Raw genomic sequence first — 23,457 nt, forward strand, 5'->3', positions numbered from 1 at the left:
TTACTTATGAATCGTTTCAGAGGATTGTCTGGAGACCTGGGGTCTTGTTTTGGCAATAAACTATTAATTTCTCACAGCAGTAGCAGCTTTGAGTGCTACTGTCCAAATTCTCCTGTATGAAAACTGAAGCTGCCCGTTGTTACCTGCAGTGACTTTTCAGTCATGAGAACTAAACAATAGGGCACTGTTATCTGACATATCTCACTGAAGTAAATATAATAGTTTGTAGCTCCATGAAAGAGCAGCAGTCCATTGTCATTTTATCTCTTTTATTGTGCTTTTGATGAGGGTACAAAATAGCCACAAGAGCAAATGCCCTCTCCAAGTAACCAATGCCCAGAGAGGGAGGCTGCTGTCGCTGCATATCTACAATGAGAGGAAAATGCTTTTGACCACCAATTCTACCTCTGAGCCTCCTCACGGCTCAAACAAGTCTGCAAGGCCACTTATGTGCTTGCAGCAATCCTGGGAAGCTTCCTCTAGTTCTCCCACTCCACGGTCTTTCAAATAACTATTTACATGCTATGAATGAAGAATGGTAAGACCTCAGGATCAGACCTTTAATAATGGCCAATTCCCAGTGACATCAAGTACAGCCCTTCAGAGATATTCTGTCTGACAGCAAGCTTACTAAAGCTTCTGCTTAAGTTTTATAAATAACCTTCTTCTAGCTATTAGAGAATCTGCTGACAGATTTCACAATTTTCATCCTATTTTTCCTACAAAACTCTGAGGAAGATTTATGGTGGCAAGGACTGCAGGCTGCACATCCTTTTGCAAATCTCTTTTCACTCATTGGGGTAGCCCAGTGCATCCATCCATACACATCATGATGCGATTAGGCTATCACAGTTTGGGCATAAGAGCTGTATCTGCTATGTGTCCTCTTCACTAGCATTGAAATGTGATTCAACAAACCCTGCTTAAATCTGAAAAGACTACTGGCAAAACAGTCCTTTTTAGCAAGCAAGTTCCTTGGACTTTCTTATACAGTTCAAAAGGGATTTGAACGATATTTCCAAGTTCCTTCAGAACTGAGGAGCTGAGGTTTGCCAACATACTACGTTACAAATATAGAATAATGTAAATCTGCTTCAGTTGTTCATAATTTTGAACTTCATATGCTAATAAAGTTCACTAAATAGACCTCTGCTTTGAAGTTATCTATGTGCTAATAAATGCCAGGCATAAGAATTACAAAGCAGTCTCCTTAGCACATCCTAACTGAGCAGGTTTCTCTTCTGTTCCACAGTACGTTTAATAGCCTGTATCACCATAAAATACGAGAAGCCTGACTTCATAAAGCATTTGTTCTAATGTTCCAGATTCTGTATATTTTATCTGCTAACACACTGTGTTCCTCCTTCTATGTTTCACATGACTCATCAAGATATCTGATTAGTTTACTACTGTTAAATGAGAAACAGCACATGATAATAAACATAACATAAATGCTGCTGCAGTAAAATATGGCTTTTCATCCATAAGAAAGAGGAACTTTCGGACTCACTGTTGCCTTCATATCACCCACACATGACTCTTTTGAACACAAGAAAGTTGAAGACTTAAGTTATGATGATTATGAAATACATTCTTGCTCTACTTACCCACTGTTAAACGACATTTAACCAGTGATATGACTGTAAATCTTCATTCATCATAGAATCTAAACACAATTATCATGCCTATCTACCTTGTTCAAGTAGGTTTATGACTATAACAATGTATTTGTTTCTCAGTTATTAAGTGCTATGTTGCTATCTAGAAATAAATAGTTTCTCATCATATGCATGTACATTTCTAGATGGAATTTATAAAAAATAAATTAAAAAATTAAAAATTAACCAAATCCTTTTCTTCTCTTTCCTCTGCATTGACCTAGCTTCTAATTTTGTGACATGTTCATTTAAACTGACATGACTTGTAACAAAACCTTCATTATATAAGGCAGCTAGAAACAGAGCTGTCTTTAACAATGAATCACAAATCTAAATTTTATGATTCGATCAAGTCTCTCTTCTACCAAGCAAGACCAATGTGACAAAAAGATTGAAGAGTGGAAATGTGAATAGCAAAGCTGTGATATAAATCAAGGCATGCATATTCTATAGCTTTATTCAGACTTGAGTTTAGACACTTAAGCAGTTGTTTTTAATGATTTCTAACTTGTAGTTTTTCTTTCAGATGTAATTATCTAACTAAAATACGAACGGTACACTGTTTTGTTTAAAATAAAGTACTGATGAAAGTATATACAACTTCCCATTATTTTCTTATTTAACACATTTGTTCTTCCCATACATTTTACAGCATTGCTGTGTAGACAATCAAATCAGAACCAGGATAGAGGAAATGGCACCCACTAACATTCATTAATACTTGCTGAACAATTCTAGAGATCAAACAGCAGATGTGAACAAAGTGCAGTGGTGAGTGGTGTATTTCAGCAGTGGTGACAACAATGTAAAAGACAAGCCAGGTTCCAGAAATCCATGCACAGCTGCCATGTCACAAAATGAAGAGCATCTTCATCAGCTCACCTGCACGAATCAGCTAATAGTGGTGCTTATTTTGACAAATAACATTTTGTAGCTGACAATTTCCTTTAACAAACAGTGTTATTGAGTTCTTTGTATCTGTTGGAGTTTTCATGGGAAGAAATAGGAGGCACTACTTTTGGAGCAATCTACATACTAGAAATGAACATGTATTTTTATGTTTTTACAAGCACCAGAAATTTCAGTGAGAACTCTTTTTCAATTGAAAAAGATATTCTGCTATGTCTACATACCCAAAATATAGTAAATGTACAGAAATCAGCAACAATTCCTTAAATATACGTTAAAATATCTATATTCCAGTATTATACAATTAACGTAGTATCAAAATGTTATGCCACATAGATTTAATATTTCAGTGTTTATCATTTCCTAATTTTGGGGTGGATAAAGAGACTTCCATGGCTTTTTCTTCATCTGTATGAAGGAAAAAAGAAAAAAGAAAGAAAAAAAAAAAAAAAAAAAAAAAAAAAAAAAAAAAAAAAAAGCATGCCCTTTAAATAAATGATGTACAGAACTTTTAACAACATGGTATCATGTAAAGTTTTCTGTAGCTTATAGAAACTTTATTTATGAGAAGCCAAGTATTCAGGAAGAAGCTAAGAATAAGAAGGGAGAGAAGACAAAACTTCTTCCAGAGTATTCCTTCAGATTCAGATTCTGGTAAAATCTCTGTAATGCTATCTAGGGCAGAACTCAATCAGCATTACATCCAGGTCAGCCTCCCTTCTGTGAGCACACTGCATTAAATCCTCTCTTGCACGGGGGGAGGGGAAGGGGGGGACGTAGGGGGGAACAGAGTAATGTGTACCACTTGGTACACATTACTCTGTTCCCTTCACACTTGGCTGTTTTCATGGCAGAAATTAGTAAGAGGGAAGAGCTTATATACCCAGTGTTAGAGACATTTTAAATAAAACTTCTCAAACAAACTATCCACATTCAAAAAGCAAATTTTTTGAAATACAAACTAAATAAATCAATACTATTGTGAACTGCAGAATTATATTTTCCAAAGTTAATGTCACTTCTGCCCAAAACTTCAGCTTTTACTTCCAAGTCATATTCGCTGTAAAGTCATTGAATAATTCAGGATATATCTTACTTATCTCAACCTAAATAGAAACTGTATTAGTGTTATTTAGCCTTTATAGAATATCAGTTTAGAGTATTCAGCACATTGGTTGGTATTAAAACACTGAGATAAATATGACACAATGTTTTCTAAATTTAATATTCATAATCATTTTCTCACTTATATCAGTGGGAAAAATACTGGGCCAAAAATGGCTCTGGCATTAATGCTAGTAAATTTAGCCACCACAACAGTCCAGAAAATATTTAGATAGTTGGACTGTGGCAGAAAGAATCATTGATAAATGAACTCAAACAAACTCACCTTCCTTCATAAATTTTATAATAACTTTTGTACACTTCCTAGACATAAAATAAAAATTAAGATTAAAAAAAAAAAAAAAAAAAGCAGAAGAAAAATATTTCCTCCTAACCCCAGGAACAATCACAGAATTCTACAAAAGACAGCAACTCCCTTTAGGCTTAGATGCTTCTCCCAGGTTTCTTAATTAAGGATGCTCATCCTACAGTCCATCCATAATACTAGTTATTCCATTATATCTCCTTGTAGGAATAAGACACCTGCTTCAATGTGTTATACCTTCTAAGATCAAATTCTAGCAACTCTGTGAAGTACCAGAGGGAAATACTGTCAAGCTGTTTCAACAGCTTTAAAAACTACAAGCCCATTAATTCAAAAATACATATTGTTCAGTAATTGTGCACTGTACATGAATGAATTGGAGCATAAAAACAAACAAGCAAATAAACAATAACAAAAACTCAACGACCATCAAGTAAACAATATCAACAATACAAAAAAAAATCCAACTTGAAACTCAAGACATGTAAGAATAATAGAATCCAATTAGCTACCTTTCATGACTAACAAGTTTGAGTCCAAGCGGTCAGATTTAGGCACTACAACACAACTACACACTGCCAGAGCAGCCCTCACAGAATACATTAGTTACAGAACTGTGAAAGAATTACCACAGTCAGAAGACATTCATCTTGGCAATATAGGCAAAACATTCAGATTTTGTTTTGTGGTAAGCTCTCAATTGATCTCCAATAACACCTTCTGAGTAATCGATAGAAGTTACTAGCTTAAGATTCACTCTCTGACTTTTTTACTATACCATAACTTCCTTCAATACTTAAGGAAATTAATGACCATTATATTCCAGTTCTACAGTTAACAATGTCCTTGATTAGGAATTCTACAATCTGCTGAGCCAATGTTGTTTTAACAGGTAGAAGTTTGCACTCAGCAAAGGCAAAAGAAAAATCATTCCTGAAATTCAGGGTTGACTAGTAGTTCAAAGCAATTCAATTACTGTAACACAGTAAGTGGGAACTGTAATTACTTTCAAACTTAGTTTACTTAATATACCTAAAAACATCTCCTTACTATAGTCACATGTATACAATTCTGATAAATACACATTTTCTTCTATGTAGATGGGTGAGCATGAAGCTGGATTTGGCTATTGAAATTATATTCAACTAAATGCAAATGGTAGAAAAAATGTCAGGGTCACTGGACTGAATGGATCAGTAGATTTGAAATCCAACTGTCAGCTGTTCAAGAGAACTACACATTAGTGGTCAACTCCAGAGCCAATTCTATTTAATATCTTTAACAATCTACACAGAAAGCACCCTCAGCAAATTTGAGGACAACGGCTTGAGAGAAGCAGTCAGCACCTAAATGAAGAGTTAGGCTACTGTTCAGAGGACCTTGACTACCTTAGATGGCAGAAACCACATGAACTGTAATGGTGTTAAGTCCTACACCTCTTTGCTCTCATTTCCCTCAACAGCTACATTCTTTAAACTCAATTGGAAGGTATAAAAAGGTGAGATTCAGACTCTTCTCAGGGGTATAAAGTGAAAGAATAATGAGCCACGAACACAAATTGTGGAAGGGGAAATTTCAGATTAGTTATTAGGAAAAACAGCCCATAAGCAAACAGGAAATGTAGCAAGTACATAGAGAAATTGTGTGATCTCCATCGCTGGAGATACTCAAAACTTGGTGGGACATGATTCTTCACAATCTGGTCCAGCCAGAGTGAGATCTGAGTTTAAAACTGACCCTGCCCTGCGGGGTCCAAAATCCTGGTCTTCCAGTCCAAAATAACTGTAGGGTTCACCCATCCCTACCATCTTTGAAAAACACTTCCAGGAAACAAAAGTCTTACACTTGGTCTTGTGGATACACTCATAAACATGTCTTCAGAACACTGTTAGCTGAAAAATGTCCCATTTTCACAGGTGAATTTGCACAAGCTTTGTCATAAAAAGAATTTAAAATGAATTTCCTTTTAAATTCTTCTCGAGAAAATACTTTCCACAAGCACCCCTGCAAAACTTATTTCAGGGAAATATGTTGAAATAAACTTAAGAAATAATAATAACATGAGTTATTCACTGGTACAGAATCTACATTTAAAAATAAATTAAATTTGATATTTTATGAATTAAGCATTTGCCAAATGTCAGTTAGAATGCACGCTACTATATCAGCATTCAGTATTTTCCTCTGCTGATCCCCAGAAATCAAATTACTGTTAATCTACAATGACTGAATTTTATGGCATTTTCCACATCAGTACAGCTGCAGACTTCTGAGGAATAAATGATAGGTTCTAACCTCTTGCTTGCAACCCAGGTCCACAAGTCTCATGTGCTCCTGGACTGTCTTGGCGCACATACCATGGTACTAGCTGGCATCTGCGCCACTTGTGGGTCTTCCACCTGAAATAAATGGAAATACAGAGAAGGAAATATAGAGAAAAAATGTTTAGTATGAGGTTATGTCACTAAATTACCTAGTCTATCACTCATAAGCAAGTTTACTTCTAATTAGCAAATAATCATGAACTAGCCCAGGTAAAATTTGGTACTGAAAATACTAAATAGATGAGGAACAGACAATGTTTTAAAAGATATTCCTCTGACTCTGGTAATGACAGGTAAAAGGTTTCAAATTCACTTCTCTGATGTCTGGAATCCCTGCTATGGTGGCTTCCCATTGTAATTTCACATATTTTCATAACTTAGTTACACACAGTATTGCCTCCCAATGAATTTGCAAGGACAATTTTTACCAGATGATGAAAGCAACATATTTCTTTAATCTCAGTATGTTGGGGCTGTAATAAAATTCAAGGCCTCTATTCAATTCTCTGCAACAAGCTCTTTCATGGGAATTAGCAAGGGCTGTTCTCTATCCACAGGAGAAACCAAACACTGGCTACTGATTCAAACATACAAATTAAAGCATAAAAAATCCTCATCTTTCCTATTTTACCTAGTGCATCTAGGCTTTCCCATGCTATTCGTACAGACACTGCAAACTGCTCCAAAAGTTTCGTCAAGAAATTATGAATCACCAGCTTTCTCTAGTGAATATTAAGTCAACACAAAGAACTGTGCACATTAGGGGATGTATCAATTGGCAGAAAATCACAGGTTTAATGGGGATGGAAAATGCAAATACAGTCCTGCTGCATGGCAGTACAACTCATTTCTCCTGAACAGAGCTTGCATTTCACTGGTTCAGACAGATTAAAAATGAAGGTGTTTTTTTTATCATATAAAATTTCAAATAATTGCCAGGAAAGACTTATCTTGAAATAATTCTTGTTAGTTGCAATGTTTTTGCAAATAAACTGAATATATATATATATCATTTTCTAAGAAAAGGAAACAGATAAATAGTGGGCCCCATGTTCTGTGGGCCACGCTGGGTCTATGCATCCATTTAAAAACCTTGATTTAATGATGTATGTATCCTATTTTTCATAAGAAGTGGAATTCAACAAAGTTTAGCAGACAGTAGAGACTGAAAAAACATGCATAAGCCTTGTTATGTTGAAAAACACCACCTGTAGCTATAGCAAGTGGGAGAAGCTTCACATTCCTTTTCCTCAAATAAAGTGTCTGGACACTCACGACCACCATTAGCAGGGAGCTGGATAATGACTCGGTGACGGGACTGTTTCTTTACTATGACATCTCCTGAAAAGAACAGCAGAGATTATTTTTCCAGCTATTATATAAGATTGGCAATAATTAGGGAAAATAGTAACAGGTATTTGAGTCAATCACCACAATAGTGACATGCTGGTTTGTTAATAAGCAGAAAACTATCCCAATAGATAAAACACTTTAATCTCAGCTAAAGACCAAGGAGCAGAGCTAAGAGGAAAGAAACAACACTAATAATGTACAAATGAATGCAGTGTTTAAGAGAACAAAACTAACCAGCTAAGTTTGCTGATGCACTTCTGTTTCAAAGTATAAATTTGCAAAACTAAAAACAGAAACTTAAAAAGATAAATTATTATATTTTGTTATTTATTCATTTACTAACTAATTCAATCAGAAAATCTAATTGTTTTTCTTAATCGTTATAGTCAGAAATATAACAAATTTAATTTACACTCTTGGTTCTCCCTGCACTGGGCTTTAGTTCTCATTACGCTCTTGTTTTCCACCTGGGAATAGCATTACTGTAGTCAGGGATACAAAAAATATTTCATAGAAGCACACACTACATATAAATGTTAAGTTTTATTTTCCCATTTTATAATAAATTTAGGGTTTGTAGTTTTTAATTATTATAATAATTTACTCTTAATGATAAACAGCAAATGATCTTTGCAGGAGTTTTGATTTTAATCAGCTTCAGATACCTTCTGCTTCAGGCAGAATATGAAGGGAAACCAATCAAATGTATACTAATTTTATAGTGATATGTAACGTGCAGGTATTACTATGTAAAAATATTGGGTTTTCTTTTTTCTTCTTTTTATTATTATTATTATTATTATTTTTTTCTGAGAGAGCAGTAGCACAAACATTTGGCTGACTGGGTTGATACCAGCTTTGCTGAGTTACTACAGCAGCTGCAGTTTGAACATAGAAGCGTACTGGACCACAGCCAAGCAATCACAATTAGAAGCAAGCAGTAGGAGAACACCAGCAGTGGTTCTCCATCACTTGGCTGCTTTTCAGCACAGAGGAGTCTCTGATCCTGAGTCAGCCAACTCCAGGAGAAGCCGGGGGTTGGCACATGGACAAGACAGACATGCAGCCCATAGCTGCTGACTGGAGTGCTAACACAAATGGGTAAAGCCCATGAAATACAAATTGTGTAGTAGTATGAAAATGTTGTTTGACTCACAGAGTAGACAAAAGGCTCACATTGGTTTAAAAATGCACTACTTTACATTAGGATACATCCTAGTTGGTAATGAATATTTATAAAGATATACTAATTCCATAATGAATTTTCTTAAAATCCACAGAAATGAGAACAGGACAGCACTTGTCCAAGACAATCAGCTCCAATAAAAACATTTTAGAAAGAATAATAAATCCATTTGTATTGCTGTGATAAAGTATTTATTAATAAATATTTCATAGATTCAGATTCAATTTTATTAATTATCTGTTCTTTTTTCAAAGGGTATAATTTTAATCTTTGTAATATTTCATTTCTCAGAATGGACTACAAGGTACTATGCATTACTGTGAAAACAACTTGTGCTTCTGTCCTTTGTAAAGCATAAAGAACTGACTATAATTCTTGAAATATGTATATTTGATGTAACAACACCTTACATTCTGATAACGTGGTAGCTGTGAGTAATCATTACATCACACAGGGATTAGCACTCCATGGAACAAGAGTTATTACAGTCTTTCTTTAATGATACATATTAGTAAAATAACTCTTAAACTTAAAAGAGAGAAAGAGATAATGTTTCATTAACAGAAACACTATTTTTTCCCAGCAGTTGCAGTATCAGCTCTGTCAGTTGTATCTTCTATAAGCACTCGGAAGTCTGTAGAAGTATTCTGCCAAAACCAACAGTTAGTCTGATTGCTTAAAATCTGTCCACTAGGACACAATGGACAAAATTACCTTCCTGACATGAAGAAGGACACAATGTCCAGTCACTGAATGGAGTCACAATACAGTCCTTCCTACAGGGAAGCAGACAAGGTCTCACTGTTTCTGGTCGGAGGTTCTCAGGGCATCTGAGGAAACAAAGAAACAAACCATTATCAAATAAATGATAGATCTGCAGTGAAGTGGTGAATCACAAGAAATACTTGGATGCCTGCAGGCATGCAAGCAGAGAGCTAGTTGCCCAGAACTCACCAGGACAGAGCTCAGAAACAAAATCTGTTAAAAATTAAATATATCTGGTGTAAGCAAGTCAAAACTGGTTCATTCTACACCTGGGGACAGAACTAAAAACAAACAAACAAACAAAAAAAAAAACAAAACACACACACACAAAAAAAAACCTCAATAGTATGGTTCCTCTCTCATCATTCTGGATTTTTTCATTTTGAGTGTTATTTTAAAACTTCTAAATTATTGTAAGGAAAAGCCATCTTGCTTAGCTTAGCAAAATATATATTTAGCTCTTCATAAATTTACCAAAATTCTGGCAGGAGACATATCTGACACAAATAACACTTTAAGGTCACATTTAGGTATAAGCTGGCCATGATCTTATGATAGGAGCTATAAAGGGTTTGAGACAGGTCTGATCAATGAAACTGAAGACTGTCAGAATGAACAGGAAACCTTGCTTGTTTTAAGAAGAGGCTTGATCAGGATATAAAAGGGATTATTAAACGGCCACATATGGGGCTCATTAACCCAGATCATTTTCTGGGTTCAGTGTTCCCATTCTTTCATTAAGCAGAATCAACTCTCTATAATGTGTTCTGTCTTCAGAAAAATGCAATAACTTTTGAAGAAGTACTGCAAATATTTAAAATAATTTCAAAATGGGTAGTGCCCTAAAAGCGCACAGCACATACTGTCAGAAGATTGCATGAAGATCTACAAAAAACATCACTTTGACATTTTGAAACTTTTGGCTTATTAGAAAAAATACACATTACTGTGATTTTCCTTTTGTTGACTACTAGGCATTTTGGACCAGAGAGATAAGATACTAGTTTTTTATTGGATTGGATCAACTCAGAATGGTTAGCTAGCATGAGGCATCTTTTCTGCCAGACTAGAGGGAACGCTGGCAAGTCTAATGAAAAACTGTGAAGAAAACGTGGCCTTTGTTGCCAGTATAGAATGACACCTGTGTCAGTAGGGGAAGAACAGGGGAAAAGAAAAGAAAATAGTTGTTGCAGCTTCACAGGAAAATGTTATTTGGCAATAACATCTGCTAGTTCATTGGCTGTCTCTGAGTAATTCATGTTCCATTCTAAAAATACATGATTTATTGCAAACCAGCACCAACTTCTTGGCTGTAATAAGGCCCTCTCATAATGACACCTCCATCCATCCTTCTTCTCTCCTATAATTCCAGTGTGAAGGATCATCACCTCTTCATAAACTCTGCCTTTTTAAGTTAAATTTTGCCTTTTTGCTTGCATGATATTCATAAAACCAGATGACATATGAGTGGATGTATTATACACAATCAAAATGATCTGTCAGCAATCACATGCAGTGACTACATTCTCAGAAATTTTCTCTAGGGTTGAAATTCAAAATGATTCTGAAGAGGCTTACTATTAGCTTTTTTGTGTAAGGAATTGCAGAAATTATAAGCATACAGAAAAGTCTGCATTATATAAATTCACTGTTTCACTTACAATTTCATACTTCAGGAAAAAAAAAAAAGTAATTTCAGATCCTTGGGCAAAGCAATTAGTTCAATTAGAACATCATTTCTATATTTTATATTGTTTGTATTTACTATATATGGCTTACAGCAATGTATTGATTTTTTTGGCATTCCTTACTCAAGGTCAAATTAAACAGAATAGATACAAGCTGAAGTCCATAACTTGTGAGGTAGATAAGGTCAATAATATTGATTCTATCATACCATAGTAATCTTTTTTATTAAGAGGAGTTTAAAGCAAGGTTCCTATTTACATTTTCATGTAAAATGTCTGATTCTTTAAAAATGATTTGGTGATTTTAATGTGACAATCTGAAGGATAAACCAAGATTTTTCTCATTTCACTTGATTCATTTATGCAATAAAACAGTCCTCTTAAAACCCTAAGGTTGGGCTAAAGGCAGAGATGATAACATTTAAAAAGGAAGATAAATCATTAGAGTTTTGTAAATAAAATATATAACGGTATTATGACTGAATGGAACATAATTTAATGCAGGTATGTAACAATTTAGGTTATTGAATGGCCTGGTATTATTTCCCATACTTCTGTTTAAAGCAGATTAGGAATAAGTCCACTTCTGAATAACACAAGGAATGGCTGGCACTGTGCAAGTATTTTGTGTGAGAACAGCTGCTTCATGAACTTTCTAAAAGACCTCTGCTCTCAGCTCTTCCAGCTCTAAATCTCTCCTGAGTAGGATCTATTTACAGGCTGACAAACTGCATGGAGATATCATCAAATGTATTTAACTAGCAGCTAATCTGTACTTAACCTTGGTCATAAATAATGCTGAGAAATTAAACCACTGGGCTAAAGTAATCTCTTAGGAAAAATAAATAAATAAATAAATAAATAAATAAATAAATTATATAGGAGTAAAATCTGAAAGGAAATCTGTCAAACTGATGTTTTGTCAGAACTTTACTGTGCTTGACCTCAGTTCAGTTCTGAGAATGTGCTATTAAGTAGGTTACACTGTAATTAGACCCCCCCAAAAATGCTTATGCGTGGAACTACCCTAATCTATATAGCATACTGCTTGTTTTGAACTACTTGAACTATCTCAGAAATGGTGCTATACAGCCTACACACCATACACATGCCTCAGGACTTTCATCCTGACTCAGCCTGATGATGGTAAGCAGCCAACTGGGTTATGCAGTCAGATGTCAACACAGTCACTACTCTAGATATCACCCATAAAAATCAATAGTTTGAAAAGTACTTCACAGGCCTTTAATAGCTTTAGCTTTGTATTTTTAAAATATGGATTGTTCCTTTGTAAGAGCACAAAGTTTGAGAGGGCCATTTGTCTTCACATGCATTCAATGCACACATCTAGCCCAGCAAAATCCAAATCAAAATATGAAAGGATAATGTTTTAAGATCTTTACTTTTTTGGGCCTACTTGTCCCACGTTGACCCTCACACAGATGACTTTTCTTGTCTGCATCCCCACAGAACAGGTGGCCTCCCCGTTCCAGCTTGCAGAGGAGTTGAAAGCAGACACAGATGCATCCTCTATGCACTGTCCCCATGGGCCTGTCTGCCAATGATACACAGTGCAAGAGTGTTCGTTACAGCTGCGTGTTTCCTGTAGTGCGCTACTATTTGGACACTGTACTCCTCCTGGAACAATAAAACAAGGATAAGTTCACGTAATGGAAAAAATAAAAATAAATAATAAAGAAAAGAAAGAAAAAAGAAGAAAAAAAAAAAAGCAATTTAATAAAACAAACAAACAAAAACTGATGAAATTGCATTATTTCAATCACATGAATTAAGTTTTTTTCTTTCTTCCTCATCTTCACATGCCCAATATTAATTCTGCCAAACTTTAGTTTGTATACTACACAGAACAAACACACATGGACAGTAAACATAAATTCATATTATGAGGATGATAAAATAATCATAAGTAATATGACACGCTATTTTACTTAATATCTTTGGGTTAGTCTACAGCATTTTTATTTTGTGGTTCCCTAAAAGGTTGTAAGAAAAAACACGAGAAGGATCTAGGCAGAAGAAATGGTTAAATGTGCTAGTTATGTATGTCTAGAGACCACTGTTTATGTCTAATTCATGGATCAATTAAAAAGATTTTTGCAGCTCTTGTCCTACTTCCCAGTGGATATTCTTCCATGTTACGTAATTACAAAAGAGGATGGCACAGCTGGCAATTTCAGGTCCAGACTGAGATAACAAAGGCTGTTGCAGGTTAAGATTAAAATGCATTCATGTGTTCATAATTGTGAAGAAAAGCTCAGATAATGCTATCTTTGTTGTACCCAAATTCATATGTGTTCAGTTTCTTACATTCAAACACTTGAAAGCTAATTTAGCCTCCCAATCCTGCACAAGCCAAGAAGAGGTCTTTCTTACCAGACTTGATCATATGATACTAGATATCCAGCACTGTAAGTACAAATCATGTTTGCTCAATCTCTGGTGCTGATAGACACACAGAATCTAAGTTTAAGAATTTACTTAAAACTTCAAGAACAACAGGATTCCTTTCCCAAGATAATGGAAAGCCACAGAAAATCTACCTAAAAATTTCTTTCCTAAAGGACAAGAACAGTCTTTTAGAAAAGAGAGATATCTGAAAGATCTTTTTATAAGCTCCTGAGGATGAAATATACGTTAAATTTCTTTGAGGAGAAAAAACACATGCTCACACCATGCACGCATCAGGAAGCACATCAGCTTTTCTGTTCTACCACTGAAATTTAGGTTGCCCTACAGACATGCAAGAGATAAGGGATTTTAAGCACTTATTATTAGAAGTGATTAAACAAACAAATAAATATATTACAATAATCAGTGTCTAGTTAAAGTACTCCAACACCAGTAACTGTCACAAGAGGCAAAATTGCTTTATACTCAAAGTTACTTTTGTGGACATTTTAGTTTTGCAGCAAATATGAGGAAAAGGATTATCTAATGAGACCACATTATTATTTTTTTTTCCATAAGGATATTTTAAATTTCTGAATTAAGTCTGAAAGACAGTAATGCAACCAAGAAACTTTAAATATCACTTTATCTGAGAAGTCATGAAAAAGACTATCTATTAATAAGTTCTGTGAAAGAAGATTAGAAACACACTACAGCTTGTGAATGTGATTAAAAAATGACTAAAATTAAGTTAGTTTTGGCTTTAATGGATGTTACTCAATTTGATCAGAATTGCTTTAAATATATTTCATTAAGCATAAAGCCAAGAAAAAGCCCTATTATTTAAATTTGGCCAAAAAAGGGAAATAAAAGAAGAAATAGTAAAACAAAACTATCATTACATAGAAAAATCCAAAAAGTCATTGAAGTAGCTTCCTTCAGGAAACAAAAATCCATCCATTTATCCAGTGGTCAGGAATACAGCAGGCAAGGAAATTAGGAAATGGATAATATTTTGAGAAAAACAAAAAGATAGATAGTACACTCCCAAGGCTTTTTGCGTAGAAGACAGATCCACAGAAGAAGGAGACTAAACATGCTTTTCTAGTACAAGGAGTAAAGAAACAAGAATATAGAATGGATTTATTTATTTATTTATTAAGTTCTAAATTAATTACTGACATCTGAGGTTACCTCAGGAAAAAACAAAAAACAAAAACAAACAACAACAACGACAAAAAAAAAAAAAAAAAACAACAAAAAACCCAGGAAATTAATAAATTCAAGAAAATTTGTAAATTAAATGTTTATGGGTGGTCAAGAAGTGTTTCTTCAGGAACTGATTCCATAATCACTGGTTCTAAAGGTATCTGAGAATAAAGTGAAAACTTATAATCAATTTTGACAGCCATGCAAGAAAGTATGTTCAGGCAAAAAAGGAGTGACACTGACTTGTAAGTTAAAAAAAATGGAGTATGAATACCTTCAGCTGAGTGGGAATCCAATTCCATTCAAATAAAAATAATAATGAAGAAAACTGTGTAATGAATGAACAAATTGTGAAAATACTAATGCTGAAAGATTATACAATTATGAACCATGTTAAATATTATTAATATGAAAAGCATACTATTTATGTCTGAATAAGTGTATCATTCTCTCCAGAAAGACAGCATTTCCTTGTGCACCCTGAAATTAAGTATATAAAAAGAAGAACAGCTTGGAAAAACGGCACTTAGAAATATCCTTTATAACATTTGCATAGGAGTAAGAAGATCAGTGCTGCACAACTTTAAGAACCAAATGAGGACAGGTTTGATAGGAATATTAAAAAAAAAAAAAAAAAAAAAAAAAAAAAAAGAATATTGTTGGAAAAAAAAATGTGGTTATGAGAAAAAGAGACAAGTCACACTAAATACATTTTATATAAATAAATATATACATGACTGAAAATTACTATTTCACAGAATTATAAATGATCATTTTAAGGTATAAAAACAGTTGGAACTGAAGCATTTCTTTTTGGATTTGAATACTTTGGCAAAGCAAATTTGGAAATGAAAGGCTAGTTTAACAGATAGAGTTTTATTTATAAAATAGTACAGTTAAGATGTTAGCTTCTTGGAATGCTTTAAAAGACTTGTCATAGGCAAAGCTTGCTTTTTCTGCCTGCTTTAAAGCTCATCATGGGAAAGACATATTACTCTAGAATATTCAAGGATTGGATTTTATAATCCAGTGTGCAACTGTCTTGGTAACTTATAAATTTTGAAATGTTTAACATTTTTTAAAGCATTTAAGGATCATTTTTATTAATCGTTTTGCTATCCCTCATTTTACAAATGCATGTCATTGTATACATGCATTTCAAAACAGCTAGAATAAACAAAGTTTGAGAAAACAGATATGAATGACATTCCTCTTGTAGTTTACAGAGTGATTTTTTTGCCATAGGAATGAAGTAGGTGCTCCTTGAAGTAGCCTTACTTCCTGAAGACTGATGTGGTCAGAGTGTGCAGACTACTGCTATATAAAAAGTTAGTGTTGGTGCATAACTCTTGTTCCAGTCCTGCAGATATTCACACTTGCTTGCACATTGCGTATCAAAAATGCAAGATGAACTTTAAGAACAACTCTGAGAGATCTCTCCTGTAATACATAACAGGACAGATGTTTGGGTGCACCTATGGAGGGCTGGAAGTCTGTCCTCAAGTCTATCCTTGATCTGATTTGAATCCCAAATCTCCAACACCAGACAGGAATATTACCTAGGTAATATTCTTAGTAAAATGAAGTACAGTAATATCCTCCCCCTCACTTTCCTTCACACACAGGTACCAAGTGACTTTGCAAGTCTAGCTTGACAATTCATGCTTTCCATTTCTAAAACTATATATTTAACGCATTCACATTTCAGGTGAAATCAGATAAACTCAAAATATCCTTGGCTTACCCACAACTGATCCTTGGATGAATAGGGAATTTGTTAGAAAAACAATTACTGAATTCTCTGTTTCCAGATTGAATTACAAAATGATGTTGTTACAAGACAGACAAGTACAAAAATGAAAAACAAATCCAAGATCACAGAATCACAGAATTGTAGGGGTTGGAAGGGACCTCTAGAGATCATCGAGTCCAACCACCCTGCCAAAGCAGGCTCCCTACAGCAGGTCGCACAGGTAGGCGACCAGGCGGGTCTTGAATATCTCCAGAGAAGGAGACTCCACCACCTCCCTGGGCAGCCTGTTCCAGTGTTCTGTCACCCTCACCGTAAAGAAGTTCTTGCGCACATTCATGCGGAACTTCCTGTGCTGAAGTTGTACAAGAGGAATAAACAATTCTAAAAGCCCTAAGTATAACTCCTTTTACAACTATGCAGTTAAAGTGCGCCGGAATTTTAACAGTAATAAAATTTTAAAGCATGTCAACCAGAATTTGCCTAGAGTTGAGAAGAAACGCCTTTGACCCAACTATTCCTTACAGGTTCAGTAAATCAATCTTGTAGATATATGAGATGTATGAGCTACTGGACTATCAGACAGAATACTGGATTAGACATATGACTGATATTTTATGCTACCTAACTCAGAGATGCATAATAGTCTGTGACATATGAGGTCATCCTGAGGAATCTTTCTGGAATTATACTCTGGTACTCTATGAACATATAGTAGCCACAGTAAGACAATGTCACACAGGTGTAACTTGTACGATATACATATAACTGTTTTAAGAACATATTTCAAATGAAAAATGGACTGAGGGACAGTTTTATTGCATTAAGATTTTTATTAAGATTTTTTTTATTTTGAATTTTTCTTTTAATCTGTACTTTTCCAAAATCAGTTTTATATTGTTATTACTGATAAAATCTTGGAATGTATCCACATTCATTTTATGCTAATTCATTATAGGATCACTGTAGATTCAATATAGAACACACTGACTGTTCTATACTGAATTAACATAGTTAGACATAGTTAGCAGAACTAATATTTCCAAAAAAATTTAGAACCCTTTTAGTAGTTTTTAGTCTGAGGACATGGCTTGCACAAATTAGTCTTAGTGCATGTACTAATTATATAATACTTCCTGTAACAAGAAAGGAAAATTTAAAATAAAACATAACTAGAAAGCTGAACAAAAATAGATAAACACTATATTTGAACAAGATAGGCTAAAATGCATGTGATACTATTACTAAACTACATATGCAGAACTATATGTTGTACCAGGTAACATCATTAAGTCCTGTTTTACATTTGGAGACAGTAGTCTTCCTGAATTTCTTATCCTGCCATGAAGATGTAGGATGGATGCTCTAAAACTAATGCCTTTGTTTCATTATGTTGGGCCACATTGTCAGAGTTGGATGTTGATGGTGAGGCAGTAGAGGCCAAATCATCCCACCAGTATTCCATTATTTGTTGTGTGGCAGACAGCAGCAGAGGGGCAGTCTGACAGAATGGTGTCTGACACTGAAGTGTGTATGAAGCAAAGGTATGGAACTGAATTCTTCCTTGTGGAAAAAATAGTATCCACTGACATCCACCAATGCATGTTAAATGTTTATGAAGACTGAACAGCAGAAGTAAACAAAGTGAGGCAATGAGTGGTACAGTTCAGCAGTGGCAACAGCAACGTGAAAGACCAGCCATGTACAGCTGTCAGACCATGAAATGAAGAGCACTGCATCAGCTTATACACAGAAATTGCTAATGGTTGTCACTATGTTGGAAAACAGTGTTTAGTAGGTGAGAATTTCCCCTATTTGATATTGCTATTGTGCTCATTGTATCTGCTGTAGATTCCATGAAAATAGATAAGAGGTATTACTTTCAGAGTGATTTATGTATATCTAGCACCCCTGGAGGGTATATTCAGATAACACTGAGAACAGTGACACAAATGTGTTATTACTATGGGTACACTCACAGAGAGATAAATTTATAAATAGTTTCACCCTTCAAACCTTGAAGTTGAGGACAGTGATCTCAGAAAAGATATCAAAATTGTTGTTTTGACACCAGTTTCCACATGGATTCATCTCACAAATGAGATGTAAAAATGTCCTCATGAGGAGAGAGACTACTCTCTCTTCCCCTTTCCCTGTGGGTGCATGTAAACAATCCGATTCCAGATGGGCATCAGCACGCTGTGTTTGAAGCTCTGTAGTGCATGGTTTGATCACGTAGAAGAGATACTGTTCTGGATAAGGAAACACTTATAAAAGCACATACAGCAGAAGTAAGTTTCTGGCTGAAGGAGCAGGTAGCATAGGGCTGGAGAGGCAGTCAGTAGAAGATGAGCTCAGTCATTCTGTATGCTTTGAACTTGCTAGGTTCTTAAACTGAATTATCCATGACTAGCAGTATGATGAGTGCAATCAAGGACTCAGAGAAAAACCTGAACTCCATGTGCCATCTTAGAGGATACATTCAGCCTACTTATAGGTTGGCAGTAGACTTGCACATTCTTTCATTAATTAATGTACAATCCTGATGTCAGAGGGACTGTATATTTGCATATAACCCTTTTTAATTGTCCTACAATGTTCTGAACTCCCAAAATCATGGCTACACTATACACGAATTATGGTAAAAAATCTTCCCTACACTAGTCTTACTCTTCTATCAGCCATTCAAGAATAAGACCAAAAATCTAAAAGAACACATTTGGGACTGTTTGCCTGAATAGAGATGATTATTTCAGGACTCAGTTTTAGCATGTAAGGAGCATTATTAGTCTTACGTGTGACTTGTCTTGGCTCATGATTCATAGCGACACAAAATATTTAGAGAAATTTCAGCAACATGCATTTTTTTATAAGCTCTGACTAGAACCAAGACTTGCACTTAAAAAAAATAAAAAATATAAATAAATAAAATAAATAAAAAAATAAATAAAGTTCATGTTGAGCTTCTTTTTTATAACATCAGGATACAGATTTTCAGAAACACTAATATATTCTATGCCACAGAACATAAAATGATCTGCCAGCATCAGCAATGCAATAAGTGTTTTATATTTTGGAAACACGGCTGATCGCTGTCATGCAGTTCTGGAGGTTGGATGTCATTCAGTTAGTTCTTATTCAGCAAATGACTAAAAGATGCTAGAGACTTATGGGCAAAAAAAAAAATGTGTACTGTTTCAGACTGGGATGAAGCTGACTTTCTGCGCAGTAGCCCACACATTGCTGTGCTCAGCACACGTGGCTAGAGCTACTATTTTGGCAGCTGCTGAATAGTGCTGGCACAGCACCAAGGCTGACTCCCAACCCCCCAAAGCAATTAAGGGGTGAGCAAGAGATGAAACAGTTGACCCAAACCAGCTGATGGGATATTCCTTATCATTTGGCATCATGTTCAACAATAAATTTGGGAAAGGGGAAAAAAGGGAGCCCACTTAAGAAAACGTCTGTCCTCCTAAACAATTGCTATGCACTGAGGCTTTGCTTCCCAAGATGTGCCTGAACTTTGCCTGCTGATGGGAAGCAGAGAATGATTATTTCCTCTTTCTTTGCTTCAGCAAGGTCCCTTTTTCTTTCTATTAAATTCCCTAATCTCAACCCATGACACTTTTATTTAATAATATTTTTTTCCCTCACTTCTTCCTTAGAGGAGAGGGATTAAGAAAATAGCATGATGGAATTTAGTTGGTCAATTGTGTGAAACCATGTAATAAGCCTCACTGCAGTGAAACATACAAACAAAACACCCAACCATGAACCAACACTTTTTGAATATAATACAAGCAAAGGTGAAAAGTACAATCTAGCCAGAGTCATGACTACACTAACCATTGGAAGACTCTTGTTCACAAGGCCTGCTCCAAAAGTAAAGCTTCTTACATTGGTCCACAATATCAAAAGCAGATATTGGTGGTACAGCAGTAGAGGCTGAACCTTCTCACCAATACATTTCGTTAACTGTGCAGCAGATAGCAGCAGAGGGGTGTTCTGATAAAATGGTGTCTGACATGGAAGTGTGTATGAACCAAGAGTGATTTATTTAATTCCTCCATGTGGAAAAATTTGCACCCATTAACATTCATCAATGCTTGCTGAATGGAGACCAAACAGTGGCTGTGAAAGACTGACTGCATGGGCAACATTTTCCTAGCAACGATGCCATCATAGCAGCTGTGAAACAGTGGGTCACCTGTACTACTGCATATGTTCACAAGCACAGCACACAGGCTTTTATTTATTACTGGCAAAAAATATAAAGCTAATGGTGGCAACTATACTGAAAAATATTGTTTTGAATCAAACAGTGTTACTGTTCATTTGTTGTGTTAAGTACCAAAGTCAGAATAAAACAAGTACTTTTTTAAAAAAGAAGCATAAGAACATGGAATAATTTTCTGGATTAATTCACATTCTCACTTGTGTGCCAAGGTATTCAGGATGATAATTTTTTTATTTCCAGAAAAACCTCATAAGCATATGGAAAATCTATTTTCATGCCCTACATGTAAAAGCAAAGAGCATGTAGACATATATCTATTTACTCTACCTTCTGAAAATGCAGCTTTCTATTTTCCTCAAAATGAGTCTATTGGACACATTATAAAAAAAGAAAAAAAGAAAAAAAAAAAGAGAGAAAACATAATCACAATTTACTTTGTAACTTTAAGAGCATTTTTAGTTTGTTGCTCAGATTCATCCAAATTATAATTTGAATCACCTACTAAATTGAGTGTAATTCTCACTGCCCTTTATCAAAGTTCCCATTAAGAGAAAAATATGAAAATGCCTGCTGTGGTACAGCCATTTTGATACCTCAATTCTGTCAAATATACAGCATACTTTTGTCAATTAAATTAGCTGCATTTGCAAAGGGAGAGGTGTTTTGATGTGTGATGCCTATTCATTCCTTCTCCATTTGTCTGAAAGGCTCTTCAGTATTTCTGTATCAACAGCAGTTGTAGGAAGCGTGGAAAATTATAATATGAATATATTATATATATAATATATATATATATGTGAACATGTACCTAAAGCCTTTTCATTCATCTCTTTCATAATCCATCTATGTCTTCTCTTTGCAGTTTGCTTCAGATGCAGAACAAGGATCATTTATGTGAATGGAAACTATACACAAGTCAGGATTCTCAGAATAAAACCAAACATCTAAGACTGGTAAGGAATGTCTCAAATGAACATGAGGCAATCAACATCATTTTGAGAACAGTTTTACATTTCACAGAATCACAGAATCACAGAATTGTAGGGGTTGGAAGGGACCTCTAGAGATCATTGAGTCCAACCACCCTGTCAAAGCAGGTTCCCTACAGCACGTCGCACAGGTAGGCGTCCAGGCAGGTCTTGAATTTCTCCACAGAAGGAGACTCCACCACCTCCCTGGGAAGCCTGTTCCAGTGCTCTTTCACTCTTGCCATAAAGAAGTTCTTGCACACATTCATGCGGAACTTCCTATGCTGAAGTTTCAGCCCATTTCCCCTATCTCTGTCCCCATGCACTACTGAAAAGTGACCAGCCTTGCCACTATGGCTCCCACACTTCAGGTATTTATAAACCTGGATCAAGTCCCCTCTCAGCCTTCTTTTCTCATGGCTAAAAAGACCCAGTTCACTTAGTCTCTCCTCATAGGGGAGATGCTCCAGGCCCTTCACCATCTTTGTGGCCCTCCGCTGGACTCTTTCTAAGAGATCCCTGTCTTTTTTGTACTGGGGAGCCCAGAACTGGACACAGTATTCCAGGTGAGGCCTCACCAGGGCAGGGTAGAGGGGGAGGATCACCTCCCTCGACCTGCTGGCCACGCTCTTTTTAATGCACCCCAGTATGCCATTGGCCTTTTTGGCTACAAGGGCACACTGCTGGCTCATGGCCAACCTGTTGTCCACCAGAACGAAATTTGAAAGCATTTCTTTGGAGTTGCTTGCCTCCAAATGGGAGGGTCCATGAGTGTTTATTGGATGAAAACCTAGTCTGAGAGCAATTGATTCTAGCTTGACACAGGAAATGGAGAGATATACCATTGTATTCTCTGAAGGCAAGTTATAATGTGGCATCTCCATGCTTCCTTTTATATGCTGCCTTTAAATTTACAAGGTCTGGAAGATGGGAACAAAGGAGCTCCTGCTGGGATCCTGAAGTCAGAAGTTGTCACTCCAAAAGAGAAGGTTTAACCGCTTTGGACTATAAGAGTTTGTACTGATGTCTTTAGACGTCAACTGATCAACAGAACTTTGGACAAACCACCAAGATCAGCACCTGACACCAAGACATTAAGACATTACTGGATTGAGGAATGGTGAACCAGTTTGCTTTGCTGTGTTTGTACACAAGTCTCTCTCTTTCTCCATTTTCTATCTTTTCTCTTTATACTGTTCTAAATTTTTTTGCTCTTTGTAGTAGCTGTTGCCTAATATTGTCTTACCTGTACTGCTTATTAATCCACATTACCCAATTAGCCAATTATACCTCTAATTAGAGTACTCATTATTAACAAAGCTCTCAATAAATGATAATTGATGTGTATTATTCCTCTGAGCATTGGATGGCTCCATTGCGGTAGCAATCCCTTGCGGACTAAGGGAGGCATGACTCAGGAGATGAAAAAAGATTTACCTCCCTAGAAACCAACCAAGCGGGACAAGACAATAAAGTTTTGATATGTATAAAAACGTAAATGTGGTGACAGAAGTTACCTGTTCATGCTAAGCTACAAGAGCCATTTCCTAGCAACTGAACCCATTAAAACTT

At 35.6% G+C, this 23,457-nt stretch overlaps 1 protein-coding gene across 1 annotated transcript in view; it reads right to left on the bottom strand.

Moving 5' to 3' along the window:
* The window catches only part of THSD7A (thrombospondin type 1 domain containing 7A), a 261,280-nt gene that overhangs the window by 49,014 nt on the left and 188,809 nt on the right, over positions 1–23,457 (bottom strand). The window contains exons 10-13 of the mRNA XM_072327327.1: positions 12,716–12,950; positions 9,574–9,689; positions 7,529–7,661; positions 6,292–6,395 (exon numbers count right to left, since the gene is read on the bottom strand). Coding sequence (XP_072183428.1) covers positions 6,292–6,395; positions 7,529–7,661; positions 9,574–9,689; positions 12,716–12,950 — 588 coding nt within the window. The remainder of the gene's footprint in view (positions 1–6,291; positions 6,396–7,528; positions 7,662–9,573; positions 9,690–12,715; positions 12,951–23,457) is intronic.

This window comes from Excalfactoria chinensis, chromosome 2 (assembly GCF_039878825.1).
Source record: "Excalfactoria chinensis isolate bCotChi1 chromosome 2, bCotChi1.hap2, whole genome shotgun sequence".
NCBI lineage: Eukaryota > Metazoa > Chordata > Aves > Galliformes > Phasianidae > Excalfactoria > Excalfactoria chinensis.